This window comes from Hoplias malabaricus, chromosome 17, assembly GCF_029633855.1.
Source record: "Hoplias malabaricus isolate fHopMal1 chromosome 17, fHopMal1.hap1, whole genome shotgun sequence".
Taxonomy (NCBI): domain Eukaryota; kingdom Metazoa; phylum Chordata; class Actinopteri; order Characiformes; family Erythrinidae; genus Hoplias; species Hoplias malabaricus.
The window spans coordinates 8,687,091-8,713,616 of record NC_089816.1 but is presented as its reverse complement, the minus strand read 5'-3'; the positions used below and the strand labels follow the sequence as shown (position 1 = coordinate 8,713,616).

The 26,526-nt window shown below is 36.7% G+C and overlaps 2 protein-coding genes across 2 annotated transcripts; one reads left to right on the top strand and one right to left on the bottom strand.

Annotated features, from left to right (window-relative positions):
• Nucleotides 1–794: 794 nt before the first annotated feature.
• On the bottom strand, nucleotides 795–11,748 carry aup1 (AUP1 lipid droplet regulating VLDL assembly factor). Its single transcript, XM_066649397.1, has 12 exons — nucleotides 11,446–11,748; nucleotides 9,406–9,543; nucleotides 8,188–8,338; nucleotides 7,430–7,620; nucleotides 6,019–6,091; nucleotides 5,312–5,385; nucleotides 5,032–5,098; nucleotides 3,560–3,665; nucleotides 3,309–3,452; nucleotides 2,712–2,863; nucleotides 2,183–2,271; nucleotides 795–1,231 (listed from the first exon to the last, which is right to left on the bottom strand). Exons 1-12 carry the CDS (start codon nucleotides 11,484–11,486, stop codon nucleotides 1,192–1,194), a joined length of 1,266 nt encoding a protein of 421 aa, XP_066505494.1. The 5' UTR covers nucleotides 11,487–11,748; the 3' UTR covers nucleotides 795–1,191.
• Nucleotides 11,749–19,610: 7,862 nt separating this feature from the next.
• Nucleotides 19,611–26,284, top strand: kazald2 (Kazal-type serine peptidase inhibitor domain 2). The gene is made up of 4 exons (XM_066650050.1): nucleotides 19,611–20,450; nucleotides 21,339–21,499; nucleotides 22,751–22,898; nucleotides 26,040–26,284. The coding sequence occupies exons 1-4, from the start codon at nucleotides 19,964–19,966 to the stop codon at nucleotides 26,162–26,164; spliced, it is 921 nt and encodes a 306-aa protein (XP_066506147.1). The 5' UTR covers nucleotides 19,611–19,963; the 3' UTR covers nucleotides 26,165–26,284.
• The last annotated feature ends 242 nt before the right edge of the window (nucleotides 26,285–26,526 follow it).

The following is a 26,526-nucleotide window of genomic DNA, read 5'->3' as shown; positions in this document are numbered from 1 at the left end:
CACGCTGTAACGGTTCTCTGTATCCCCCTAGCACTGCAACTCATGTTTATATTGCGCGCTAAAAAAAACAGCTAACCAGCTCCTGCTTTGAATAACTTGTCTGTACAGCCTGCATTCAAAATGGAAGATAACAAAGCAATTTTACTAGATTGGTATTAAATTAAATTGTTCCACTGATTCGCTTTCATTTGCAGCTGAACGAAAAAGACTTAAGATATGTAAAGTAAGCTTTACATATTTAAACTAGGTTATATGACCTTCAAAGCAATCCATGAGCATGTTTCAGACACATTTTTTCTGTCCTGTTGTGTAAAAATTACCTGTTGGTTTCATTTAGTCAGCATTAGAAAATTCCCATAAGCATACTACTCTGGCTTCTTACAGGCTCATAATTCATTCATTCATTATCTGTAACCCTTATCCAGTTCAGGGTCGTGGTGGGTCCAGAGCCTACCTGGAATCATGGGGCGCAAGGCGGGAATATACCCTGGAGGGGGCGCCAGTCCTTCACAGGGCAACACACACCTACCAACATGTGTTTTTCTTTGGACTGTGGGAGGAAACCGGAGCACCCGGAGGAAACCCACGCGGACACGGGGAGAACACACCAACTCCACACAGCCCCTGGAGCTGTGTGACTGCGACACTATCTGCTGCGCCACCATGCTGCCCCAGGCTCATAATATATAATTAAATATATTAATATATTATATATAGCTGACAAGAAAAAAATAAACATCTATCAGTCTACATAGAAAACATGTAACAATCAATCAGCACAAACATTTTGCATTTATAAATGACTTTTAATGTCTTTAAAAGCTGATACTGAATCAACACAAATCCTTACAACAGAAACTCAAACTGTTTTATTTTGAACCACACAATGCCAACCCCTTGTTTTCTACTTTTCAACTTTATAAAAATAACATGGAGATGTTCTATTGTCACTGGGGTGTATTACAAATTGTTTACCAAAATAATCCTTTATTTTCTGTAGCAGATAATTAAAAAGACATGCATGATTTCCATGCAAAAAGATAAAAAAAAAATCCACAAAGTCCAATCTGTATGTTTGTTTAACACAAATGTTTCAGGTGAAGCCAATGCAACAATCTCTTCTCTTTGTGTGGGTATCATTGTGTGTGAAGTCAGTTGTCTCTCTGTAAACACAGACAGATTTGTCCAAATTCAAGATTCTTCTTCCAGTCCATGTTTCTCAATGTAACGTCTGAAAGGTGGGGAAAAGAAAAGAAAGAAATAAAAAAGTAATACATTCAAATTCTTCCTTTATAAGCATTAATTCCTTCTAAAACCTCACCAGTTAAATAAACTCCTTTTCTGAGCTTCATCACTATCATTCCATATAATTAACATGACCATGCTATAGAGAAATTCTTATGACTCTCTAGAGAAACCAGAGTCATGATAATGCCACCCCTTCTTCCTCTCCAAGATTCTTGCTTTACCCTCACATATGATCTGCCAACCTGCATATTTGAGAATGTGCTTGTGCTTGCCTCATGATTCAAAAGTGAGGAAAAAAAGCTGTTTATTTATTTATTTATATTACTATTTTTTTCTTTTTTGGAGAGTTGGAGGGCAATGACTATGATTTATGATAATTGGGAGGGTAATGGTAGAGGGTAGTTTCTTTAACATTAACATTATAGGTGACAATGATTCAAGCATTCAATAAAGGATTTCTAAGAATAGCCAGATAACTTAAACCCAAAGTTAAGCCTTTCCAATAGGAACAGATCTGAGGGAGATTTCTAAAGAATGGTCCTAATTCTGGGTTTAAGTTACCTTGCTAATTGAGACATCCTGTTTTGTTGAATACCCCACAGGTAAACATATTTACAAATCCAGTTTATATTATACTGCAGGCAGAGCTCCAACAGCTCTATGCTAACTGTTACTAGTACTAATGCTACTACTAATCCAATGTGGGACTTCCAGGAAGTTATGCGGCTAAATTTAGCATAGCTAAACTATACATTAGTGAACATTACTATAACCTATATCACAATTTATTTATGTCAGTGCTAAATGTTCAGTAAAGACACCTAATCAACTACAACAGGACAGTTGTGGCTTTTTTGGCATGGAATGTCCAGATGATAAAAAAGCCTCAAGTTTGGAATTTTTAAAATGTTCACATCTGATACTCAGAGCTCACCTTCTTGCATACTCATACAAGGCTGCTTTTCGTTCCTGTAGCGACACTTGTCTGTCTATTAACGATTTTCCAAAAGATTTGGCAGCTGGCTGTATATTGAATAAACAAAACAAATGAACAAAACAGACTGCCACACATACAAAACCTGCAAACATCATAACAATCACAAACATGTCTTCAGCTCATACTTGAACCTATGAATACATAAACCTATAAATATTCATGGGTTGGAGTGACGTAATGTTTTGAGTGTGGGCACCATATTGGGCACAGACTGTCTGGTTTCAGAGATCAGCACTAATGAAAACAAATAGGAAAGATGGATAATTTTATCACACTCCTCTCCCTGCAGTCCAATATGGCGGCTACTCTAAACTGTGGCATCAGCAGCAACCATGAATAAATTAAGTTTTAATTTGCATATGTTTATATTTTACAGGTTGTGTACATAGTCGTATGCATTTTTTATCTTTCAAATGTATATTTAGTGTGCTACCAACACTCAATGTAGCATAGAGGTCATTCTCACCTTTATAGTAGGTGTGGAGGCAGCACCAGAAGGGGTGGTGGAAATAAGAGGTCTGGCTGGACCTGATGTAGCGCTCTCTGCAGACTCTGTGTGATACTGTTCAGTGCTCTCCAGCAGGTTGGTAATTGTTGCATCAACACAGTTCGTTTTCACTACATGGACATAAAATGGCAACCATGCAAAACAAGGCAATTACATGACTATGAGGCAATTATATGAGATGATAATTCAACCAAAACATACAAAGCAAAACTTAAATTGTGGATTGTTTTAGCCACTACAAACAGAAGTGTTAAATAAAATTGCTGTCATAATGAGTATAGTAAGATAGTTCTATCCAGATTAGTATGCACCATTGAATTCAGGCATTACGCCCATATTAGGACTTCTGGGTCTAAACTTGATTCCTTTATGACATAAATGAATAGGTTTCTAATATTTATTAATGAATTAATAACTATGACATTAAATCTTCATTTATGATCAAATGAATAATACTATATTATATGTTTATGTATATAAATGCTTAATCTCACTTGTTGCCAGTATTATAATTTGCAGAATTTCTGCTGTAAAGGAAGGCAAATTAAGTCTTACGCAGGTCTCTGGTGATGACACTAACGGGGATGTCAGGTAGCACTTCCTTCACCTGCAGTGCCATACGCACCACTCTAGGGTCATCTGCCCCTTGGCTTGTACCTAGGAAACCCTGTGCAATGGTACGAGGTCTGGCCCCCAAATCTAGGCAAAATAATAAAAAAAAGTTTTACCATAAAATTAGTGTACATGAGGGTATTGTGAAAGAGCCTCTACTTTCATCCAGTTTCCCAAAATTTTAGTGTACTTACTTGTGTGTGTGGTGTGTGGGACTGTGTGCCTTTTTCTTTTGATGTGTTCAGCTTTGTCTGCCTTTGTGATCTGTGTTGAGACCACACCAAGCTCAGTGGCTAGAAGCTAGATAGTGAAACAAATAAAACGAGGTCAAACAAAGAGATCCTCCCATTTGTGTCAATATTTATTTGAATGCCAGTACCTTGATTTCTGCAAAATACATTAAAACGTATCATGATTTGTTTATTTTTGTGAAATTAGAGTAAATGTTACTTTCAAATGTTATGTTCACATTCTCAGGCATGATAATTTCTGACATATTTACATACAGTGGAACCTCTACCTACAAACTTGATCCGTTCCGTGACCCGGTTCGTAAGTGGAAAAGATCGTTTCTCGAGTCAATTTCACCCCATTTAAAACAATGGAAAAGCAATTAATGTGTTCCAGCCCCCACCCCGAAAGTCACCCTTTTGGCACTGATATATGTTTACAAAACTCTCAAATTATTAAAAAAAAATACATGTAGCGTTACTAAAAATAAAAAAGAAATACAGTGATAACAGTAAATAAAAAAGAAATTAAAAAGTTTTAAGTGGTTACACATCGCTACCTTGAAGTCGTGACGACTGTCTGGAGGAGTAACACAGGCACTGGCTGTATGACGGGAGGTGGGGGGTGGGTGGAATGACGGAGAGCAGGCGGTGAATGTGGGGAGATGAAGCGTAGATACGGCTTAACGTAGCACAAATTTCGATGTCTGCAATTTATACTAATGCTAAATTGCTAAAGCTACAATTTGCTAATCTTAAAAGCTCACTCAAGTCTGGGCGCTGGGAGACTCGCCTATTGGGGTCAATGGACATTTCCAGCCGCCATCTCGGCGGAGGCTCGGGTTTGTTTCTAGAGTCATGGTTTATTGGTGGAGGCAAAAAATATTCAAATGCCCGGTTTGTATATTGGAAAGTTTGTTAGTAGAGGTTCCACTGTACATACAATACTTGGATCTTTTGCAATCATACTTTTTATTATACATTTACTAAATAACTTTATTATTTATCCAACAGTGCATAACACAAGTTGTTAAAAATAAATCCTTTTGGAGGGTTAGGGAGTTGTGTGCAAAGCAGTATATTAGGTTTAGGTTTTATAGACCTTTCATGTAAGATACCTTCCCTGACAAGACATAAAAGCCCTCTTTATGCTTCACAAAATATAATTTTTATCTACATTTTTACAAAACCAAGCAACATTTTAGCCTTTGAGCTTAAAAGCATTCCAAGACACACAGCGCCAATGACACAAAATGTCTGGAGGGAGTGTTTCAGACTGAAGGAATTCACAGGTTTTGAGTGGAAGCATAATTTCCATAATAATGGCAGGCATTCATGATTTCAAGATGAAACATTGGAAATGCTACACAATTATTTGGAATACATTTTTTTTCTTACTATTATTCAAAGCAAAAAAAAAAAAGATGTAAACCTACCTCTTGGACTCTGTTGGCAAACTCTTGAAGTGGTTCATCCTCTTGCCTATGTACTGGAAGAAGCCATCTATTCAGACAGAATAGTTGCATTACAACAACAAATTTTGCCTTCCTTTACTTTCCTACAACAGAATGACTAAAAAGGTCTTAAATATGGTATTAAAATATTCATAAGCATTAATCCTTATTTATGTAGTAAACAAGGCAACAGAATCAATTTATTAAAAAAAACAACAATTAAAATACTACCAGATATAAGAGAAACATTAATATGTAGTACCTTACTTGATACACTGTGAACGGGACAAAAAACGTCCAGAGCAATTCTGTCAGCCATGAAGACTCTGGTACATTCTATGAGAAAAGAAAATACAAATGGGCACAAAAAGATGTTTTATTGTCAGACACTTGGAGGGCTATGTCATTCCCCTGATCGTGCAACTGATCAGTTGCTGCAGTGAAGTTCTATCATATTGTATATTCCATCTGACAGATGTCCTACCTTCAGAAAGAGCAGTTTTACATACAAAGCTTTAATAAAACAAAATCTCATGTTGAATATTCACAGTTGTACCAAAGACAAAGTAAGTCCAGAGGGCACAGAGTTCACCCTCTGATCAGATGACCTTCAATAATTCTCTAACCACTGCACTGTGTCACTTATTATCAACTCTCTGCAGGCTTCTATAAATATACTACTAATGAGGCAGGCGCTTAGAGAAAGGCCCTCTGTGTGAATGCTTTGGGGATTGAGAGGTTTGAAAGAGTTAGCATCTTGAAGCCTTATAAGCAAATTCTTCTATGCCTCTCTGGTTGTTTAATGACACCTTTACAGCTTTTTACTTAAAAAAAATGCCAAAATTCATTGCTTTCTTCTATTTGTTTCAAAATTAAAACCTGTTGCTTTTCATGATTTAAGGCAACATTTCTGTAAATACACCATAACTTTAGTTAATACAGTAAACAGCTAATAGTCTTGATAATTACCACAGCTGTAAGAGGCCTCTTCACCGTCAGTGCAACAGGTTGAACAGAGTCTGCCACAGAGAAGGGCCAAGAACTGAGGTGGAAAAACACACACACACACACACACACACACACACACACACACACACACACACACACACACACACACACACACACACACACACACACACACACACACACACACATATATATATGAGAGAGAGAGAGAGAGAAAGAGAGAGAGAGAGAGAATTCTCTTTAAAAAAAAATCAGCAGTTATTGTAAATGTAACTTGGCAACAATATATCAACATATTGTACACGTTTCAGACATCAGACTTGAATAATCAGTCATTTTCATAATGACCTATGATATTTTCATTGGTTTTGTGCTTGAAGAGACTGCACGGAACAAATTAGCATTACTGTCCAGTCACCTTTTCACACTGTGATAAATTGGCAGTCAGGCTAAACTGTGAGCAGCTTTGTGGCAGCTTAGACCTGGCACCTGTCCCAGGACAGCTCGGCTTCTAAATCACCTGAGCTCTTACACCAAGGATCTCACATAAGCAAGATCAAACTGAGCCAAACTGAGTCCTTTTCAGATGAACCATACCAGGACATTTCTTGCTCAAGCTCATACCATCTTAACACAGTGATTCCTCCTCAAACCTTGGCCAGTATAGGCTTTTTTCCTAAATGAGCACTCAGGATTAAAACACATTAATACATTTTATGCAGTATTCTACACAAACATTCTAAGTCTGTTTTTGTCACTTGATAAAAATAAATCAGATGACTTACTGTCCCATAATTGACACACTATGTCACTACAGATTTTTTGCAATGGCAGAAACAGGTTTCCATGATGTTTTGTTGTATAGCATTGCCTCCCTCAACCTCATAAGTTTGACAGATTTCCAATCTGATAAACATTGTGTTTTTATCTATAACATGCATTCACTACAACATTAAGCATGCATTACATAATTATTTCATACAACCATTGAGAACAAAGAAATTCATGAGAGTATCATGGACTCAGAGTACCCTAAGGAAACCTACGCAGACACTGGGAGAAAACAACTCTTCACTAGCCACAGGATCAATACCTGTTTCTCTACTGTGACACTTCAGCAAAACTATCTCCCTTTGTGGCTCCTACAGATTAGATACTAGAGTAATGGTGGGCAATATGAGCTGGCCTGTTTTGGTATTTAGTATGGCTGTATGTGTTTTAGGATGCAGGTATGGTATCATTATCTTGAAAATGTATGACATAATATGCTTTATGGATTTTTTATAGCATTGTCAAGATTGTGATAGATTTTAGCCATTATTTTCACTCTTAGGAGAAAGTATATATTTACTACCATCTATCTTATGAAGAACAGAAAAAATTCTTTAAAATCATCATCAACTTGCTCACTCACCTAAACTTGAGGAGGCCTGCACGGCCATTAGTGGTGTCCTCCTCTGGGAAAAGCAGTAGAGGCAACGCCCCAGGAGCAGAGCAGTAACCACTAAGGGTCTGTGCTAGCTCTGTTCTGCTCCCTGCCACAGTACCCAACTCCAAAAAGCCCCGTGCCCAACAAACAAACCCTGAAGGGCCCTCCAGTAATGGCTGGAAAACAACAATTACTCACAGTGAGGCATTATTATTAGGCACCTTTTTCTCATAAATACCCCATGAGCTCTGATAACATAGGTTAAATAACACGGTTTGTAAAACATTTAAGCAGAATATTTTCTTTAAATCAACTTGATTTTAAATAAATATAAAATGCCAAAATTACCGTAATCATATCACAATTACCATAATATGCTTTTTGCTGATAGACTCTATTGCATTCAGTAAACTAAGTAAAAATTTGTAATATTACAATAAAATTAATTTAAATTAGAAAGCTTGTGGTCATGTCCAGACCAACCGAGCCAACTATATAATGTGTAGCACAGATGTTTAGGACAATAGCCCAACATTGAGTCACCACAGCTGCAATAAAACTAATGGCCTCATTGTAAAGGCAACAATTGAGAGAATCTTTGTTGTGGCTACAGCAACCAAAACAGACAACAGAGCATGATAGCAAATGAAAAGAAAGAGACGATTAAGTTAGGCAAATCTGTGTAGATATACTTGGACACACACACACACACACACACACACACACACACACACTATACTTACAGTGTTGCAGGAGGTAAGGAGGTTAATAATGTTGTGGTCAAACTGAGTGACGTGATTGCAGATGTACAATTTGACACTTTTGTCTCTTACACGAGAGCTGTTCTGTCTTACATGCAGACCTAATACAGAGCACATGACTCGTACAATAAATCTGAAACAGAAAGAATTGCATGCAAGAGTTCAGAAGTGCTCAGAATAATTAACTGTAATATCAATGATTTGTAATGTTATTTCTTAGAAAATCCCATATACTCCTATTTGACCATATTTATTTATTGATACCAAAAGATACTGCAGATACATTTTCTTGTTTTGTCGCTATCACTAAGGTTCCTGTAGATGTTTTCTGGGTCATGATATATTTGCCACACACAGTCCTATACATAAATGAATAACCATGATGGTTCTACAATGGTTTAAGATGGTTAAACTCTTCCCCAGGTGACTGAGACTTTCATTGTAGAAAATATGTTCAACTACCCTTAATCATAATATCCTATGATGAAATATTTATGTGGTTCCTTCCATTATGGCAATGCCCCCACACATAGGGACATAGGTATTGCTAACATTTTATTCCAGAGAATGTCCAAACCTCAAGATTTGTGCTTCATCTCATGGAGGCACTTAATTGATTAGTTCCACATTTGCATAATATATAAAACACACTGGTTTAGAACTAGTGTCGCAGTCACACAGCTCCAGGGACCTGGAGGTTGTGGGTTCGATTCCCGCTCCGGGTGACTGTCTGTGAGGAGTTCTCCCCGTGTCCGCGTGGGTTTCCTCCGGGTGCTCCGGTTTCCTCCCACAGTCCAAAAACACACGTTGGTAGGTGGACTGGCGACTCAAAAAAAAGTGTCCGTAGGTGTGAGTGTGTGAGTGAACGTGTGTGTGTGTGTGTCTGTGTTGCCCTGTGGAGGACTGGCGCCCCCTCCAGGGTGTATTCCCGCCTTGCGCCCAGTGATTCCAGGTGGGCTCTGGACCCACCGCGACCCTGAATTGGATAAGCGGTTACAGATAATGAATGAATGGTTTAGAACTAGCTGCAGGACGAACAAACAACAAAACCTGTTTATCTTTAAAAGTTTGGTTTTCCGCTTCAACTTTTATATTTTGGAGCAAGCCATGCTATCCTCACTCTCACGTCCCTCTTTCTCTCTGTAGTAATTAGAACATGCAGGGTAAACAATCAATTTGGACTTTTGCATCTTTACTTACCTTCTTATGAAACTGTCTGGAAGTGCACAGCTCACTAGAAATACATGGACACCTATAAATATTCGTAGCAACATCAAACAAAGTCCAATTGGGGAGTACAGCAGCAGCAGCAGGAGGATCAGACCATCACTTGGCAACCTGCACATACAGAACACTTTATAAATTAACTAAAATAGAATTGACTTTTATAGTTACACCTCTTCACGGACGGCAGAGCTTAGGACCATTAGAAGTGTTAATGGCAGCCGAAAGAGAATGTAAAATAATTGTAATTTCATAACATGTAATTTCTACAAGTGCAGCAATTTCCAGGCAAATTATTTTATCTATATTTTGTTCTTGTCTTGCCCATGTCGAAAACCAAGTTCTTAGAGAATGTGATAATACATATATTAAAGATATTACCATAGCCAAGAAGGGACACCTTTGCACATGGTGATTTTGAAAAGGCTCCAGAGCCACTGCATCAGGATTAAGCCCTTACAGACAGATGAATGAATGCAACTATTTTTCTAAATGTCCAATGCAATTAGCAATACAAATTACCCTTCAGTGAACGTCGGGTGTTTTTTAAACCTTGTTAATATGTCCACGTGGTGTGGTTTATAGGCTCAGAAACAATAAAGCAGTGTCACGACTGAGCGTTTACGGTTTGAAACTGCAGTGTTCCAAAGACAGTCTCAAACAGGTAAACTCTTGACAGCCAGGGTTTCTTGTGTCATAAATTAAGGAACTAATTCTGTCAAACTGTTGGGGGTTTCAAGCTGCAGGCAAGTGGCCAATTTGTAAGGAGAGACAGAGCAGGGGGTCTAATCGCATAATCATAGATCCACATGTACTGAATGAAGGAGAAGTTGTAGAGTTGTATCTAAGCCATTTTAAGTCATTAGGGAATTCCATTTTTTTGTGTGATATAACTTCTAAATATGCATTTCAGATGAACAGAAATTATTTTTATGGGTTAATTAATGACTAGAAAGGGTTTTTATTTAGAAAAAAACAGCTACATTTATGATATAATAATAAATAGTTTACCATTGACCTACTAAAGGGTGATTTAATAAATAATAAAGAGTACCCATTAATATACCAAACACATAAATAAGGGCAACAGTGGCCTGATATATCTGATCAATATCAATTACTGATATATAGTTCTAACACCGACTAATGGTGGACATTCTAACAAGTAGACTAACCAGCAACATGAGGTTTAACATATGGCTAGATGAATACTGGGATAATTACTGCCCAGCAAGATATGAGAATAATATCAACTCTTTATTAACTTGTTGTTAATTTAATTTTTTATTGACTAAATAATAACAACAATAAAAAATAATAAATAATTACAGACTGTTCAGCCATTAATAATAAAGGAAAGGCCCACTACTAAGTCTAACCGTGAAGAAACTTTCTACTGTAGCTAATTAATTACCGGCATTCAGCAAATATGGCTCATTATAACGTTGCTAGCTTTTTGGCGGTAAAGTTTACAAGCAGGTTTTATTAAGAAAAACACAATGTTAACTAATTGGTTACTATTCTAGCTAGTTAATTTAAGTCAAATATCAATGTATTTTTATCTTTAATAATGTATTGTCTTGTTTCTTCTAGATACGTAGCTAATGTAGCTAGCCAGTTTGTCAATTTGGTTAAGTTTTGTAGCTAACGACTATTTACCTCACCCAGTGCACGGGGAAACTTGGTAACATCAGCTTGAGGGAACATTATCTTGTTTTGGCGTTTAAATTTCTTAACTGGCCAATGAATAGAGCTGGTAAAATTAATCGGACCGCTGTGGTTAGAAATGCAGTGTTTTGTTGGCCTTAAACCTGACCAGTCTGAACGTAAACAAGTCACAGCTGCAACAGGCGAACGGTATTTGTTAACCTTTTATCAGCCAACGTTAGTTAGCGCTAGCTGTCAATACAGTTTGTCCTCAATCCACAATTTAGTACCATAGCTCTGAGGATAAAGATAACTGACGTTGGTTAACTAACAGCACAACTAGCCCTGAAGGTAAAAAGTGGATCTTACCGTTGAAAGTCAAACATCTGCTCTATGCCCCGTGTTTCCATTATGCAAAGATTCTTTGCTCTTCTGTCAGTAAGGGCCGGTTAGTCTCCTGCATACTATTCTAGGAGGTGTTATAACTTGTTATTAGACGGTATCGCTAGCTTGTTAGCCTGTGTTATTAATCTGCAATACCTCCGTCGCCATGTTGTATTCTTGATGTTCAGAAGGCGCAATGTTTGCTTTGCACACTGAACTGGAACCTGCCCTGCAAAACCACAGTCCCCTGTAAACCCTCCGGGAGGAATTTAAAACTGATCCCAGACCTGCGCAAAAGCCTATATCAAGTACACCTTCCCTTTTTGAAAGGACAGCTCAGGCTTTTGATGCACGCATTTCTTTTTTTTAACAGTGACACTTAGCGGTGGGGAGGGCTCCTAACAAGACAAGAGGACAAAAGTTGCACAGCAATAGGGTTTTTTCCATGACTACGAAGTCATTTTTATTATGATTTTATATCATAAAATAAATAATAAATAAATTACAGGCTGAAGGACTAGAGGATGACCAACACAAACTGCAGGAAGAGCCTCTGGTTTTGACCTTGCATCTACAAGGTTACCAGTAAGGTAGATCTATCTGATAAAGTGCCAGTGACTGGGCACAGTGTTTAAAAACTAAAACTTTAAAAAAGTTTAAAAATTAAAACTGTGCCAATGCTGTGCTGAGGATGATTTACCACCCAAATAATATCTGCTCTGTGGGAGTCCTGACAACTGAAGAGCGGGGGGGGGTTATTGTTTCATTCATTCATTCATTCATTCATTGTCTGTAACCGCTTATCCAGCTCAGGGTCACAGTGCAGTGTAGTTTATACAGGAATTTATTTTGACAGATTTAATAGAAATAATACGAATATTTAGCAAAGAGTCTAGAACCTTTGAAACCTACAATTGATTGTAAGTTAAAATAAACACATAACCAATTGAACCCCTATCATAATTAAGCTCCTGAATTAGCTTTCAAATTTCCAACAGACCATACTATGAGTTTATTAATTTATAAAACTATTTGATATGTTTATATTCAAATTTATAATAATAATAATAATAATAATAATAACATAAACTACAACAATGGGATGCCACATCAAAAAGGCTTGTTTTTCCACTGCATGTAAATAATGTGATCATTTTTACTGTAAAAGCACAATGACAGATTTCACACACTAGAGGGCACACCTATCTTTCATATAACTCTTCAAAAATATCTTCCTTTCGCCTGAAAAACAGCTTAGAAATTCTTATAACTTAATATTCCATAACTGTAATTAAGGCAAATATGGAAAATAATTCTGCAGCATTATTCTCTCTTGAAAACACAATATTGGAAAAACATTAATATTTCCTTACCCAGCAGTGGACAGGCACACTATTGCTGTAATACAGAAACTTGGATGCTATTATGTTATAATTTGTGATTAAGATGCTCAGGTACATCATTCTTATAATTGGCATAATCTCAGGGTCTAAAATCTAGTGACACTAATTACAGCTGTAAATTAGAAATGAACAAAAGTGCTATAGAGGCCCGCTCTAACATTTTTGTAAGGGAGCAAGCCCTCCAGCTGAAGTCCATCTCTACTCCGCTCACTCTGATGAATAACAGTGGTTCTCCTTCAGCACAGTGCATTCGCCTCCAGCTGCATCTCCCCAATATGTCTCTGCAGCAAAAGATTGAATCTGCCCCATTCATTAGCCTAAGTGGATGAGCCTCCCTAATAGAGGCTCCCCTTCCCCTCAATAATTGCCGTTGATTGGCGCAAATTAGACCCTAGTTGCCAGACGAGTGATTCTCGACGACGATAATCCGATTCCCAACTCAAACTAATAGGATTTTAACTCCAGCTTGGTCTAATGTCCGTCTGTACGGCCTGGCCTGGCTCCGCTAGCCCAATACTGCCCCTCTGCCCTTCTGCTGCACACTGCAGTATGGCACAGAGAAGCAGACTGACTGAATTCTGCTAAGCTCAGTCTTCAGGACAAAGCACTCACAATCTGTGCAAATGAAATGTGTGTCACCATTATTGTGCTCTAAACATCACACACTATGAGGCCTTGTGTATACATGTGATTATAGGCTTTAGGTATACACTGAGTTCTCTATCTAATCACACTGTTTTGCATTTGACTTTGTGTCTCCTTGTGAAAGGGTCAATATAAAATATGAACTTCTCAAATTATTACATGAGAATTGCTTCTTCAGCTGATCTTTAAGAGATGTTTAGGTAATCATGTTAAACCACTCTTTTATATAGTTCTAAATTATCCAAAATGCAACAACATCCAGGTGATTTATGAAATATTATGTTACTTGTATGTAATATGTTTATAATATGTAATATCATGTTATATAAACATCTAAACACCCTAACTCCAGTGAGCACATTCTCTATAACCGCACAAAAACAATTTCATAAAGAAATCAGAGCTTTTTTCAGACACGACCATGATGACGACTCACACATATTTGATAGTATTTGTCACTGAGATGATAAGAGGAGATGGGATGGCTGCTTAGACCCTGAGTCTAATGAAACTCCACTCCATTAGAGCTGAATCGGACAGATTGCCCTCCCAAAGAAATGAATTGAGTTTTTTGTATTTGTGAGATCATTCTCCCTCCATTAACTGCTCTTTATCCCGTCTCTTCATCACAGCCAAATCAGGTTAGACGGCCATGATTAGCTGGGGTGGCCTCCCTTTTTAAGCAGTAATTGGGTTTGGCGGCTCAGCTGATAGCGCCATTAAGACCAATAAAGGCTGGGCTTGGCTCTGAGAGTGAAACAGATTCTTGTGGAACAGATGGCAGGCGAAGAGAAAGGGGTTTGATCGAGAGCGGGCGAAAGCAAAGTTTGTGTAACTGTAGAACTTTGGTGCTGGGCTGTGACCATGTTTGGGAGACATTGTTTTATTAATTTATTTATTTATATTATTTTGTCAAGCTTTAAAGAACATATAGCAGCACGTATAATGTCCTTCATAACACTGAATGAAACTGAAAATATGAACTGAAAATACATTCTTTTCATTGAGGAACAAAGAGACATGAAAATATATATGAATAGTTTCATCAGTGGAAAAATGGATGTATTATAAAAGCATGGAAATATTAATGAACACATAGATATATCACCATACATAGATGGGGATATATATTGACAGGACAGTTAGGAGAATCTAAACAGCCCACTAGAGTCCAATAACAGTGTGTTTCTGGCTTGATGATGCCCATCTTCTCTCTCCTGAATTAAATGGTTTAATTTGATCTTCTTCTAATTTCCAATCAGACATACAAGTGCATTTCAATAAATAAGAATATCATCAAAAAGTTAATTTATTTCAGTAATTCAATTCAAAAAGTGAAAATCGTATATTACATAGATTCATTACAAACAGAGTGATCTATTTCAAGTGTTTTTTTCTTTTATTGTTGATGATTATGGCTTACAGCCAATGAAAACCCATAGTCATTATCTCAGAAAATTAGAATAATCAACACAAAACACCTGCAAAGGTTGACTAAGGCTTTAAAATGGTCCCTTAGTCTGAGTCAGTAGGCTAAACAGTAGGTGGGAAGACCTGGAGGAAGAGAGGAGAGGCACACAATCAAAGCTGCCTGAGGTATATAGTGAAGTTTGCGCAATCATGTCATGAAGTTTCCGGAGCCATGTCATCTGCTGGTGTTTGTCCACAATGTTATATAAAATCCAAAGTCAGCGTAGCCATCTACCAGGACATTTTTACAGCACTTCATGCTTCCCCCTGCTGATAAGCTTTATGGAGATGCAGATTTCATTTTCCAGTAGAACATGGTACTTGTCCACACTGCCATAAGTACCCATACCTGGTTTAATAACCACAGTATCACTGTGCTTGATTGGCCAACAACTCGACTGACCTAAACCCCATAGAGAATCTATGGGGTATTGTCAAGAGGAAGATGAGAGCCACCAGAACAAACAATGCACACAAGTTGAAGGCTGCTATCAAAGCAACCTGGGCTTCCATAACACCTCAGCAGTGCCACAGGATGATCGCCTCCATGCCACCCCACATTAATGCAGTAATTCTTGCAAAGGGAGCCCCAACCAAGTATTGAATGCATATACTGCACATACTTTTCAGCAGGCCAACATTTCTGCATTAAAAATATATTTTTTAATATTGGTCTTATATAATATTCAATTTTTTTAGATAATGGCTTTTGAGTTTTAATTGGCTATAAGCCATAATCATTAACATTAAATGAAATAAACTCTTGAAATATATCACTCTGTTTGTAATGAATCTATATAATACATGAGTTTCAATTTTGAATTGAATTGCTGAAAAAAAATAACTTTTTGATATTCTAATTAATTGAGATGAACCTGTATCCAGACACACTAAACATTACTAAACTAAACAAAAAAAAATGTGAAAACTGTTTTTTGTCAAAGAATACTGAGGAAAATAATGTGGGCTCCAAAATACTGCATAACATGATAAATTAAAAATATATTTGACTAAATTTAGTCCAGAATGTCACTCTAAAGTTCTGTCAAAACAATTCTGAGAAGAACTCAAAACTCCAAAAGCAAAATCAGTGAAGTGAGCTACATAACCCACACAAGGCAACATAACCATGAAGCAGATTGATGTTTTTGCTGGTACTTTCCACCAATGCCTACACACACACACACACAGTTTCCTTATCTCAGAGAGAATGCTGTGTAAGAATGGTATAATGGCCGTAAAGAGCTGTATATCTTCCCCAAGCCTCATTAGGATGGAGTGGAGTGCCTATTTTTATTTATTTATTTAACAGTGTTTCATGGTACAGCTTTTCCCGCTCAAATCTTTCCCAAGAGAACAAATAATGAGAGAGCACTTCAAATGAATTACTGTATACACAATCACTTTAATTATTCAGCTCTAGCTAGGCATTGGGTGTGACTGTTGGGAAATACAGTGCATGCTGCCCAGATCTACCTGTTATACAGCAATATGATTAATGTAACAGCAAGATAAATGATGCACTTAAAACATCCAGCGTAGACAGTTATGTGCAGATTAGCAGCGGCATCATACTGGGAGCATTGTGAAAAGGGTCCATGCAGAACCCCTAGCCCAGCTAATGCTGTGAAGCTAATGTCAATAAAAAGAAAAGGCTGCAGTTTAAATCAATTTCAACATAGTATAACAGTGTGCACTGTGCACGATAATGACTAATAGCTGAGATGATTTGGAGAGTTATGATCAAACAATGATATATTTTTCATGAAGAACTTATGCTGAATAAGAGAAATGGAGGCAAACACATCTTCCCTAAAGAGCCATACAAAATTTCTATTTGTTGTTTCACTGAACTACAAAAATGCTCTGTGGCTTATTTCATTCATTCATTATCTGTAACCCTTACCCAGTTCAGGGTCGCGGTGGGTCCAGAGCCTACCTGGAATCATTGGGCGCAAGGCAGGAATACACCCTGGAGGGGGCGCCAGTCCTTCACAGGGCAACATTTCATTTCATTTTACATATTTGCACAATTTGTGTCAAAATTGAACTTGAGATAATATCGTGGCTGCAGAATGACTTATCACGGAAATGACAGCTCGACGGGAAAAAGAACAAAGTTTCAAACTTAAATGTAAATTATTATCATGAGATAATATTTCTGGGCCTCTCATATGAATGAATCCATTATGAAAAGTTCATATAAAATTAAATGGTAGACAGCTTTTTAATAGAGTGCAAAAAAAAAAAAAAAAACTACACACAATTTAAAATAGTGCAAAAAATAAAAAAATAAAAAATACATAGAATTCCGGATGGAATTCTCCATTTAAAGGAATACATATTCCAGGAGTAGTTTTAACCTCTGTGTCAAAGAGGTGGTATCAGCCCTGTAGCACAGTGGTTAAAGCATTTATGTCATTATACGGCAGTGTGAAAAATCCCTAGAGTTAGGCATATTCTTCCCCTGTTTGCACTAACCATAACACAGTTGCAATTCATGTGCCACTCTACAGCAGCCTGCCCTCGTGGTTTTACAAGCATTTGCTCCATCTGTGGCCTCCCCTCTGTGACATTGTTATAAAAGAATTGAATTTGTGGAAGCTCTGCAACGACTGTAAGGTTGCTGCTCCTATTTGCCTCCTTGTATATTGCTTTTATAAGAGGCAACAGGGAGAGACGAGAGAGTGAGTGAGTGAGAGAGAGAGAGTGAGAGAGAGAGAGAGGGAGAGTGAGAGAGAGAGAGAGAGAGAGAGAGAGAGAGAGAGTGAGAGAGAGAGAGAGGGAGAGTGTGTGTGTGTGTGTGAGAGAGAGAGAGAGAGAGAGAGAGAGAGAGAGAGAGGGAGGAAAGGAAGGATGAGATGAGATGATGCCATAGATCTTCATAGTTCTGACATTGGCTGTCCATTTGAAAATAAATCATAACAGACAGGCATCCATTAGAAAGGATATTTACAAACATGCTGCTGAAAGTCTTTATGATATGTAAAAGAGAATAAATAAATAATAATAGTGTGTGTGATTTTTTTTTTTGCAAAAACATTAAATTTATCTTATACATTGTTACAGTAATTGAGATAAAATGAAATGAGGCCAGCACAGATTACACACAGCTTAGTTTTATTCATGTATTATCAACGTTTATATCGCCATTAGACATAAAAGCGTAGTACCTGTGTAATTAATACTTATCATTTTCATGAAATATTTTTTCTCTTTAGCATTCCAAAAGAGTTTTAAAATGCTTGTTTATATATTAAAGACTGCAAAAGATCCAGAGAACAGGGACTAAAAGAATTTAAGATAATGTGGTAAACTGCAGTTGTTGAGCTTGTTTTTATTCACTAATTTACATGCCCTTTAATATGTATTAAATATAATATATAATAATATAATATATATATTATATATAATAATATATAATGTAAATAGCATTTTTAAAACGATAACCTTAAATTGTTCACATGACAACAACCTCTATCTCCAAAACAAACTAAACTAAAAAATAAAAGATAAATATTGAGGTTCTTTAGTATTTTATAGGAAAAAAATGTTTAATCGTTTGCCATGTGTATTTCTGCAAATATATTAGTTGTGTATGAGCTTGTGTAACATATTTTGTACATTTACGATCTCTTAACGTGTTTTTTGACCATTTAAAAAGGCTGTTTGCTCGTGTAAGTGAACTGGTGTTGATCTTCTTAATGTATAATACTAATTATTTGTAACAAATAATTCATATACCATGACTCAGTGTAATGCTACTACCTGCAGCTTCCTCAGCAAAGCATTGAAATCACCCATTCATTCCAGAGCTCCATTGAGATGGCCCGAAGCAATTAGCTGCACTAAGACCAACTCATTAGGAGGCATGTGCTGAATGAGCTCTGCTCACTGCAGCTAATCAATATTAATGATGGATTATTTACAATTAACAATGGGCCCTTAATGGCCCCATAATTGTTTGTTTTGCTCTAACACGGAGAGGTGAGAATTGCAGGTAGAATGGAGAGAGATTAGTGAGAGGAGGGCTAAATGCATTCTCAATTACTTGTACTTGAATAAAGTCTATAGACATTATTCAGTGCTGTTTAAAGGAGGCAGATTGTCTCAGACTTGGTTCAGGGCTACTTTGTGACCCAGTTTAACCCATACTTAAAGTCTGCATGCACACCTGAAATTTAAATGGAAGAATGGGAGAAGATATATTTATAACTGCTGAAAACATACATCAGAAATGACTTTATGACTTACCGTGCTCATTTTCAAAATAACATATCACTGAGCAAATCAAATTGTCCGTTTCAATCTCTCATCTAAGAAAATGAGCACAGGTCATGGCAAGACTCTGCAGCATAGTCATTTACAAGCCTTTTTGAACCTGAAAATCCCCCTGGGCCTTTAGATCATCTGCCCATTTCAAGGACCAGGTGTGTAGGGGCTGAATTTATGGCATTTACTGCTGACTACTGCATTTGGGTTGGACCTGTGCCTATGCAACCCCCTTCCTCCCACTAAGGTTGTGATTGGCTGTTGAAGGTTACTGATCACACCTATCGTGCACATACAGGGAGCACCCTGCCTTAAGAGGGGTCCCTAGTAATCCTCACTTTTTGTTTTCTCGCTGCACCATTCTTTAGCTTTACCCCACTTTCTTGTCCGGGGAGAGAACACTGACAGACGTCTCTCTAGTCTGTTTACCGGGTGAGTTTGAGGTTGGAAGAGTGAAAGCAGATAAGCTGCTTTACCTTAGCTTGCAGGAATCCTGCAGCCAACTTTTGACACAGTCACTCTGGGACTTGCAGGCCTTCAGCCTGCTAAAGATCACTCATCTCTGTCAAGAGCTTGTACGACAGACTGCATTCTACTCTGAGATGAAAGGCTCTCCTGTTGTTTGAGGCTCACGGAGGATCTCCAAATCACTCACCTTCTCAAGTAAAAGGAGTCATCTTGTTTGTCAACAAGTATAACCAAGGGAACGGACTATGGCGTGTTTGACAGCAATGCTTACACTGCTGCTAGTTTGCCTTTCTGAGTCTCTACCACTGGAGCACCTCAGGCACTTAGACTGGCAGAGGGGCATGAGGCTGGGTGAGCAGTGCCCAACAAAGTGCCAGCCTGAACAGTGCCCGGATACCAGATTGCTTCAGAGCTGTGTTTCAGGGCAGGTCAGAGACCCGTGTGGATGCTGTTGGGAATGTGGAAATGGAGAAGGTCAGCTGTGTGACACTGAGCCTTGGACTGGATCCACCTTTTTCGGGCGCTGTGCTGAGGGACTTCGCTGTAAAGCTCCTTGGAGAGACCCCTCAATGAAGGAAGAGCCCAAGCCAGTGTGCGTGTGCACCAAACAGGAGATGCTATGCGGGTCAGATGGGAAAACCTATGAAAATATGTGTCAGCTGCGGGCAGCCCAGCGTAGGCAAGGCGAGCATGAGAAAGTTACACTGGCACATCATGGACCCTGCAAAGCAAGTGAGTGTATAACCTGTTTTATAAGCTCAGAAGTACTGCAGAGTACAGAGGTTTTTATATGTGTATAAAGCATTACGGGATCATAACAAATCATTAGAGATTTTTATGTCTTTTTTACACTTTTTAACACCTTCCAATATGTTGACACCCCAAAACATTATTTAGTTCATTTCATAGGTTTAAGGTGTGTCCTGATCATTTAAGAATTTTAAAGCAGATTTTTTAAAATTTTCATACTCTCTGTCTTGAACACAGAGATCCAAAAAAGTTACAATATGAAAACAATTAATATATTTGTAATTTAATTTGTAACACAAACTCTCATGAAGATTACAAGTGGTAATGAGAAACATATGTCGCAGTCTGTGATGGAAGCTTGCCACATTCTTTGATTTGACAAGTTTTCTAGGCCCCTACCCTTTCGTAAAAATGTAAGTAAATAAATAGCTGATTTTATATGAATTGTAAATCAATTTATCATTAAGCCAAGGCTGATGTATCTTTTGTCCACACTTTCAGCTGCGGCCTCATAAACAACGCAAAGCCCAGACAACAAAGCTGCAGCTTGGCTGGCTGTTTACATTAATGGAGATACATTGGCTACACAGTGACCTCAATGTGAAACTTGTGAGACTGATGGATGTAAATGCTAAAAGCACATTTGTCTCCATTGTATGAATCTATATTTAGCCAGCAAGAGTAGATGTGCAGTCCCTCGGATTTCTCAAGTCCAGGGTGTAATTCTGCCTCCATGCTAACATTGATTTTTGTGAAATGATAGAGTGCTCACTTAGCACCATGAAGCCCAGAGCCTGATTTTGGCGCATGCTTTTGAGTATTTATAAAGCACTGTTAACCACAGATATCTGTCTTCTGCTAACTCTGCAGAACCAATCATCACCTATGCTCCACGTGACATCATCACTCTGGAGGGAAGCGATGTCCTCCTTTCCTGTGAGGCGTCATCTTATCCAGTGGCATCCATCCAATGGAGGAAGGAGGGGGATAGTGTCTTCCTCACCACTGATGATTCAAGCAGAGCCATACAGGTATGTGCACATGGGTAATTAAAAGATACAGAGTGTTTTAATTTATGTGAGATTTACTTTAGGCTGCATCCAGAATACATGTAGGAATCTTTGTATCTAACAATATATTTAGACTGCACTATGTAGTGTCTGCTATTCCTGTATGTAATGTAGGATTGTTGTGTTCATAGTGTCAGCAGAAAATATTTTTTTAGGAAATAAAAGACAGTAAAACTTTAAAATAAGGGTACATTAATTCAAAATACTAAATTTGTAGTTTTAGATTTATAGGTTAATGTATAACTAATTTCAGGCTTTTCGTCCTGGTTCATTCACAATGAAATATTCCGACAATACAGTGGCTTGCTCACACTATAAATATAGAGTGTTTAAAAAATAAATAAATTAAAATAATTTAAAAAAAGGATAAAAAAAAAAGTGTATCACAGAAGTGATACAATGAACTTTCTGAGAAAAATCTGATTCTCCAAATGGGTTTCTGTGGATATTTTTGTCCAACAAACTGAAATAACTGTATTCAAAATATCAAAATCATTATCAAACATATGTTGTTATTTAAAAATGTATATCCTTTTTTTCTCAGCAATTTTGTATTGGTGCCTATTTGAAAAGGACCACTAACACTAAACTAAACTGAAACTAGACTAAAACAGCTGTAAAATGTACAATAAAACGAGATCACCATGTTCCAGCTTATGAACAACACCGAGTAGATTTTCATATCTTTAAAAAAACAAAATGGTGAAACTGCATCCTCTTTTACTTAGATGCACTGACGGGGCTTTACTGAATACAATTACAATAATGTGCATATTAAAAACTGTAGTATAGGTCATTACTGAAAAGCTATATGTCTAAAATTGCTGTATATATGTAAACACAGAAGTTGGTATAGTGCAGTGGTTAAAACAGACAAGGGTTCAAATTCTCGCTTGTGCATTAAAACCACCTTATACCAATAAAAATCCTTGAGAAAGACTTTTAAATTTAAATACAATGAAACTTTTAATTTTATTTATTTATATATTTTTACATAGAACTGGCTCTTAAAAAGAGCATCACCAACATGTCTTACATGTAAATTTAATCCATGAATTTGTAACATAATTAAAGGTGAGTTCTCACACAAAACTAGCTACTAAGTGGTATTTGTGACTTAGAGAGTTCTGTTTTCACAGATATACACTCACACAGCTCCACACCTAGAGCTCCACACAGATGGTGGATGATTGCTTTTGTGTGTTATTACAGGCGAGAGGAGGCCCGCGGCGTTTTGAGTTGACCGGCTGGCTCCAGATCCATCAGGTCGGACTTGATGATGCAGGAGTTTACACGTGTGCTGCCAGGAACACCTTTGGAGAGGTGTCTGCTTCTGCCAGATTACGGGTTATGCACAGAGGTATGTGTCGTACACACATGCACACACAAGCAGTGTCAGAGGTCAACTGCCTGAAAAAACACATTTACAGCTTGCTCTCCTACACTTACATGCAAAAAAAAAAAAAAAAAAAAAAAAAAAACACAGACACACACACACACACACACACACACACCCTCTTGATACAGGAGAAAAGTGCCCAGAAAGCTCATTAAAATAAATACATTGTTGTTGCCTGAACAAAACCTCATATCTCCAAACCAACTTTAAAGGAACAGATAAACTATTGGCTTTTAGTGGAACTTAATTTATTTGATTTTTTTCAAGTTAGTTTGGACCGTTTTTTTTTCTGTAAAGTAGTAGTTGTGAGTGAGTTTGAAGAGCAATTTTGACTCACATAATACGAACTGCTACCAGGAGAGATTTGGAAAAAGTTAAACCAACACATTCACACAGAATATCACACTCACTGGAATAATGTTATTTGGTTTTATTCCAATGTTGGGCTTTATTTGTTATTTGTTTTTTAGCAAATAAACATTTATACAGATAAATAGCTTTTTAAATCTCATAATCTCTGGTGCCTAAAGTTTTGCGCAGTACTGTATGTAACAAATATATTTCTATATATATTAGTTATTTATTCCATTAGATATATATATAACAGAATAAATAACAGAAAAAATAAAAGTATGGAATGGTCTTAAAGGTGCTCAGTTAGGCTATGTTCCATAAGATCAGTCATTGCATTATTTCATAAAAAATATTATTGTTATTAAAGATATGGACAAGAACTAATGACAATTATATACACTGGTTACTGTCATGCCAAAATATTCAGCATATATTTTTGAGGCTAGGGCAGTTTCCTTGAATATATGACTTCTTGACTGTTCACAACAGTTTCTGTCTGTCTTCTATTCAAATTTATTATGTTATATAAGTTCTAAAGTGTGAAGATCATTCTTAGAAGGATTTTAATAATATGAGACAGGTCTACCTTTAAAAAAGTAAGCATGTGATATTAGTTTTAGGTGAGAAATCCCTTTAATTCTTGCACTATTTGTGCAATATAGCTCTGAAACAATGAGGTGTTTTTATTTTACCCTAGATATCAGATTTTGATATCAGACATATATTGTTTATTTCTTATTCCATTCAGAATTTATTGAATAATATGAACTGTAAATGGTTACAGACAATGAATGAATGAATAAATGAATAATAATGTTAAGCCATTGATTAGATCAGTGATAACTCACGAAAATAAAGATGTGTGTTTACACAATGAAAATGTTTCACATTAAAAGTCCAGGTGTGTATTTGGGCTTATTGGGAATGTTTTCCAATACACATGCACACAAAATATCAAGGCAGATTAATATTTAAAAATGTTTTTGGAAAATTAATTCTAAATTTGATTAATTTTTATTTGAAAGGAAACAGTTTTAACATCGTAAATAACATGTATTTGACCACCCCTTTTGAAATAAGAGAACCTCTCATTAAATGTTATTTTATAACATTAACTAAATTATAATACTAGCATACAGAATCATTTTATAGATTATTCTAAATTGTTTTCATTTAAAAAAAAAATCATTACTAATTTTCAAATGTCTCCTCATTCAGTGCAAAAAAAAGAAAGGTATACAGATTTTTTTAAACACTCATCTTCTGATATATTTTTGCTCATTTTTAACATTAAAGAAAGCAATCTTGTATATGTGCATTTTACAATTTCTTTCTTGAAATAACCGTATCAATAAACAGTAAGTCTACATTAAAATGAGTGTAGTTTGCAGGGAACTGCTAATTAATTTCAGTTACAATATTAACAAAACATTTAATTTCACTGACAACTCACAGTAACAAATAAAGAAGATGTGTGTTTACCCCATTATTAAGATCTATTACAGACCACGGTGTATAAACGATTTCACATTAAAATGGCAAATGGGCATAAAAGGTATTTGGCCTTACTGAGAGTGATTCATTAGTCTATTAGTTTTCAAATATAAGCTATCTATTGTTATTAATATTTTTGTTATATTAATCAGGAGTTAATATAACAAAGGCAAAATGTATAGCCCCAACTTTAAACATTTTTAAATGTCCTTTTTACTCAAGTTTTTTATTGTGTCCATTCTCTGTGGTTTGCACAGCAGTAAAGAGAGACATACATAAGCATTGACAGTGGGAGCCAATCGACTATCAGCACCCAGCATCTCCACACCAGTAAAGGTGAACTTGGCTTTTCCGAGAAAGCCCACGGAGAAGCAGATAACTTTACACCAGTCACCGGTTTCTCTTGAAGGAACGCAGCATTAGTGATGACAGGAGGTTGAGAGAGGATGAAGATGGGGCCGATTTGGCCGAGGAGTTGCAGAGGAAAGGGGGGGTTGTGTATTATGTGGCAGGCCTTTGCTGTGACTGTCTGGTTGTTATCTCTTTCTCTGGGGGGGTCTACTCTTCTACACTGCTTCTCTTATCTGAGCCACAGACAGACCCCCCTTCCCCTCACGATTTCCCGGAATGTCCTCTTCGCAATGAACTCTGGGACTGATGATGGGAAAAGGTGACTCTGGACATAGCGCAGTCCTCTTTCTACTTAGGAAGCTTAGGAATAAAGAAAATTAAGGTTTGATGAATGTTGGAATTCTACCAATAAATGATAAGAAAATAATTTTTTACAAATTATGTCCAATTCTTGTGAAGATCCTTAAAAGCAGATGAGATTGTTTGTCTTAAATACATTTTAAAATACACAATGTTCAGTTTTTCAGGAAAGTTTCTAAAATCTTTGTCAAAACTTAAACAAAATTTTAAATAAAAATAAAATACAATGAAACGTGATGAAAGAATATTTGCTCTGCTGAACCACCTTTGAAATAGATCCCCCTTTTCTTACAAAAAATGTACACATGAAATATTCTTCATCTCATCTAGATTTCAACATTCTCACTGTGTTGTCCATGTCAGCACCTGAATATTCTGCCTTTAAACAATTTCAGCTATTAAAAGAGACTACAGTCTTCGCCACACTACGCTCTTGTCTTCTTGGAACATTTAGGAGCTAAGAATCAGTGTATGCTACATATGTATCTCGCAGTACTTCCTGCTGACTGACAATGTATTAAAACTTTCTCTCTCGTCTTTCAGGATCTCCACAAGGCAGAGAGCTTCCAAAAAGGAAAAATGAAGCCCACATAACATCAATAAACGAGGCTGAGAATGAAGATGATGAAGATTATGAGGGTCAACCAAGTGGATATATTTATTTGTAAGATATTGTGGAAATCCTAAAACAAAACTCAGATATCATATCTGTCTGAAAAATAGATTTTTCATAGTATCACTTTAAAACACTTTTTTAACATTGAATAAATTGATTATGTACCTATTGTTTGAGCACTGTAAATAAATACTTATTATATGTTTCTCTATTTGTTTTGAATATGTTTTTATTTATACAACAAGACTCATTTGTAATTGTTATTTTTTAAGAAATAATCTCTAAACGTTCAGGTGCACTTTCTCTATGACTAATAGTTCACATATTTCTCATATTTGTCCCTTTATAGTTGATAGAACATCTGACTAAAGCTTACGTTCTGGTGCTGACTTCATAAACCTTAGCATAATAGAG

Coding starts and splice junctions, on each gene's coding strand:
- aup1 (XM_066649397.1), bottom strand. CDS start 11,486: ATGGAAACACGGGGCATAGAGCAGATGTTTGACTTTCAACG. Junction 9,544..11,445: donor CAGATGTTTGACTTTCAACG/GTAAGATCCACT, acceptor CTGTATGTGCAG/GTTGCCAAGTGATGGTCTGA. Junction 3,453..3,559: donor CCCACACACCACACACACAA/GTAAGTACACTA, acceptor TATTTTGCCTAG/ATTTGGGGGCCAGACCTCGT.
- kazald2 (XM_066650050.1), top strand. CDS start 19,964: ATGGCGTGTTTGACAGCAATGCTTACACTGCTGCTAGTTTGCCTTTCT. Junction 20,451..21,338: donor TCATGGACCCTGCAAAGCAA/GTGAGTGTATAA, acceptor CTAACTCTGCAG/AACCAATCATCACCTATGCT. Junction 21,500..22,750: donor ATTCAAGCAGAGCCATACAG/GTATGTGCACAT, acceptor GTGTTATTACAG/GCGAGAGGAGGCCCGCGGCG.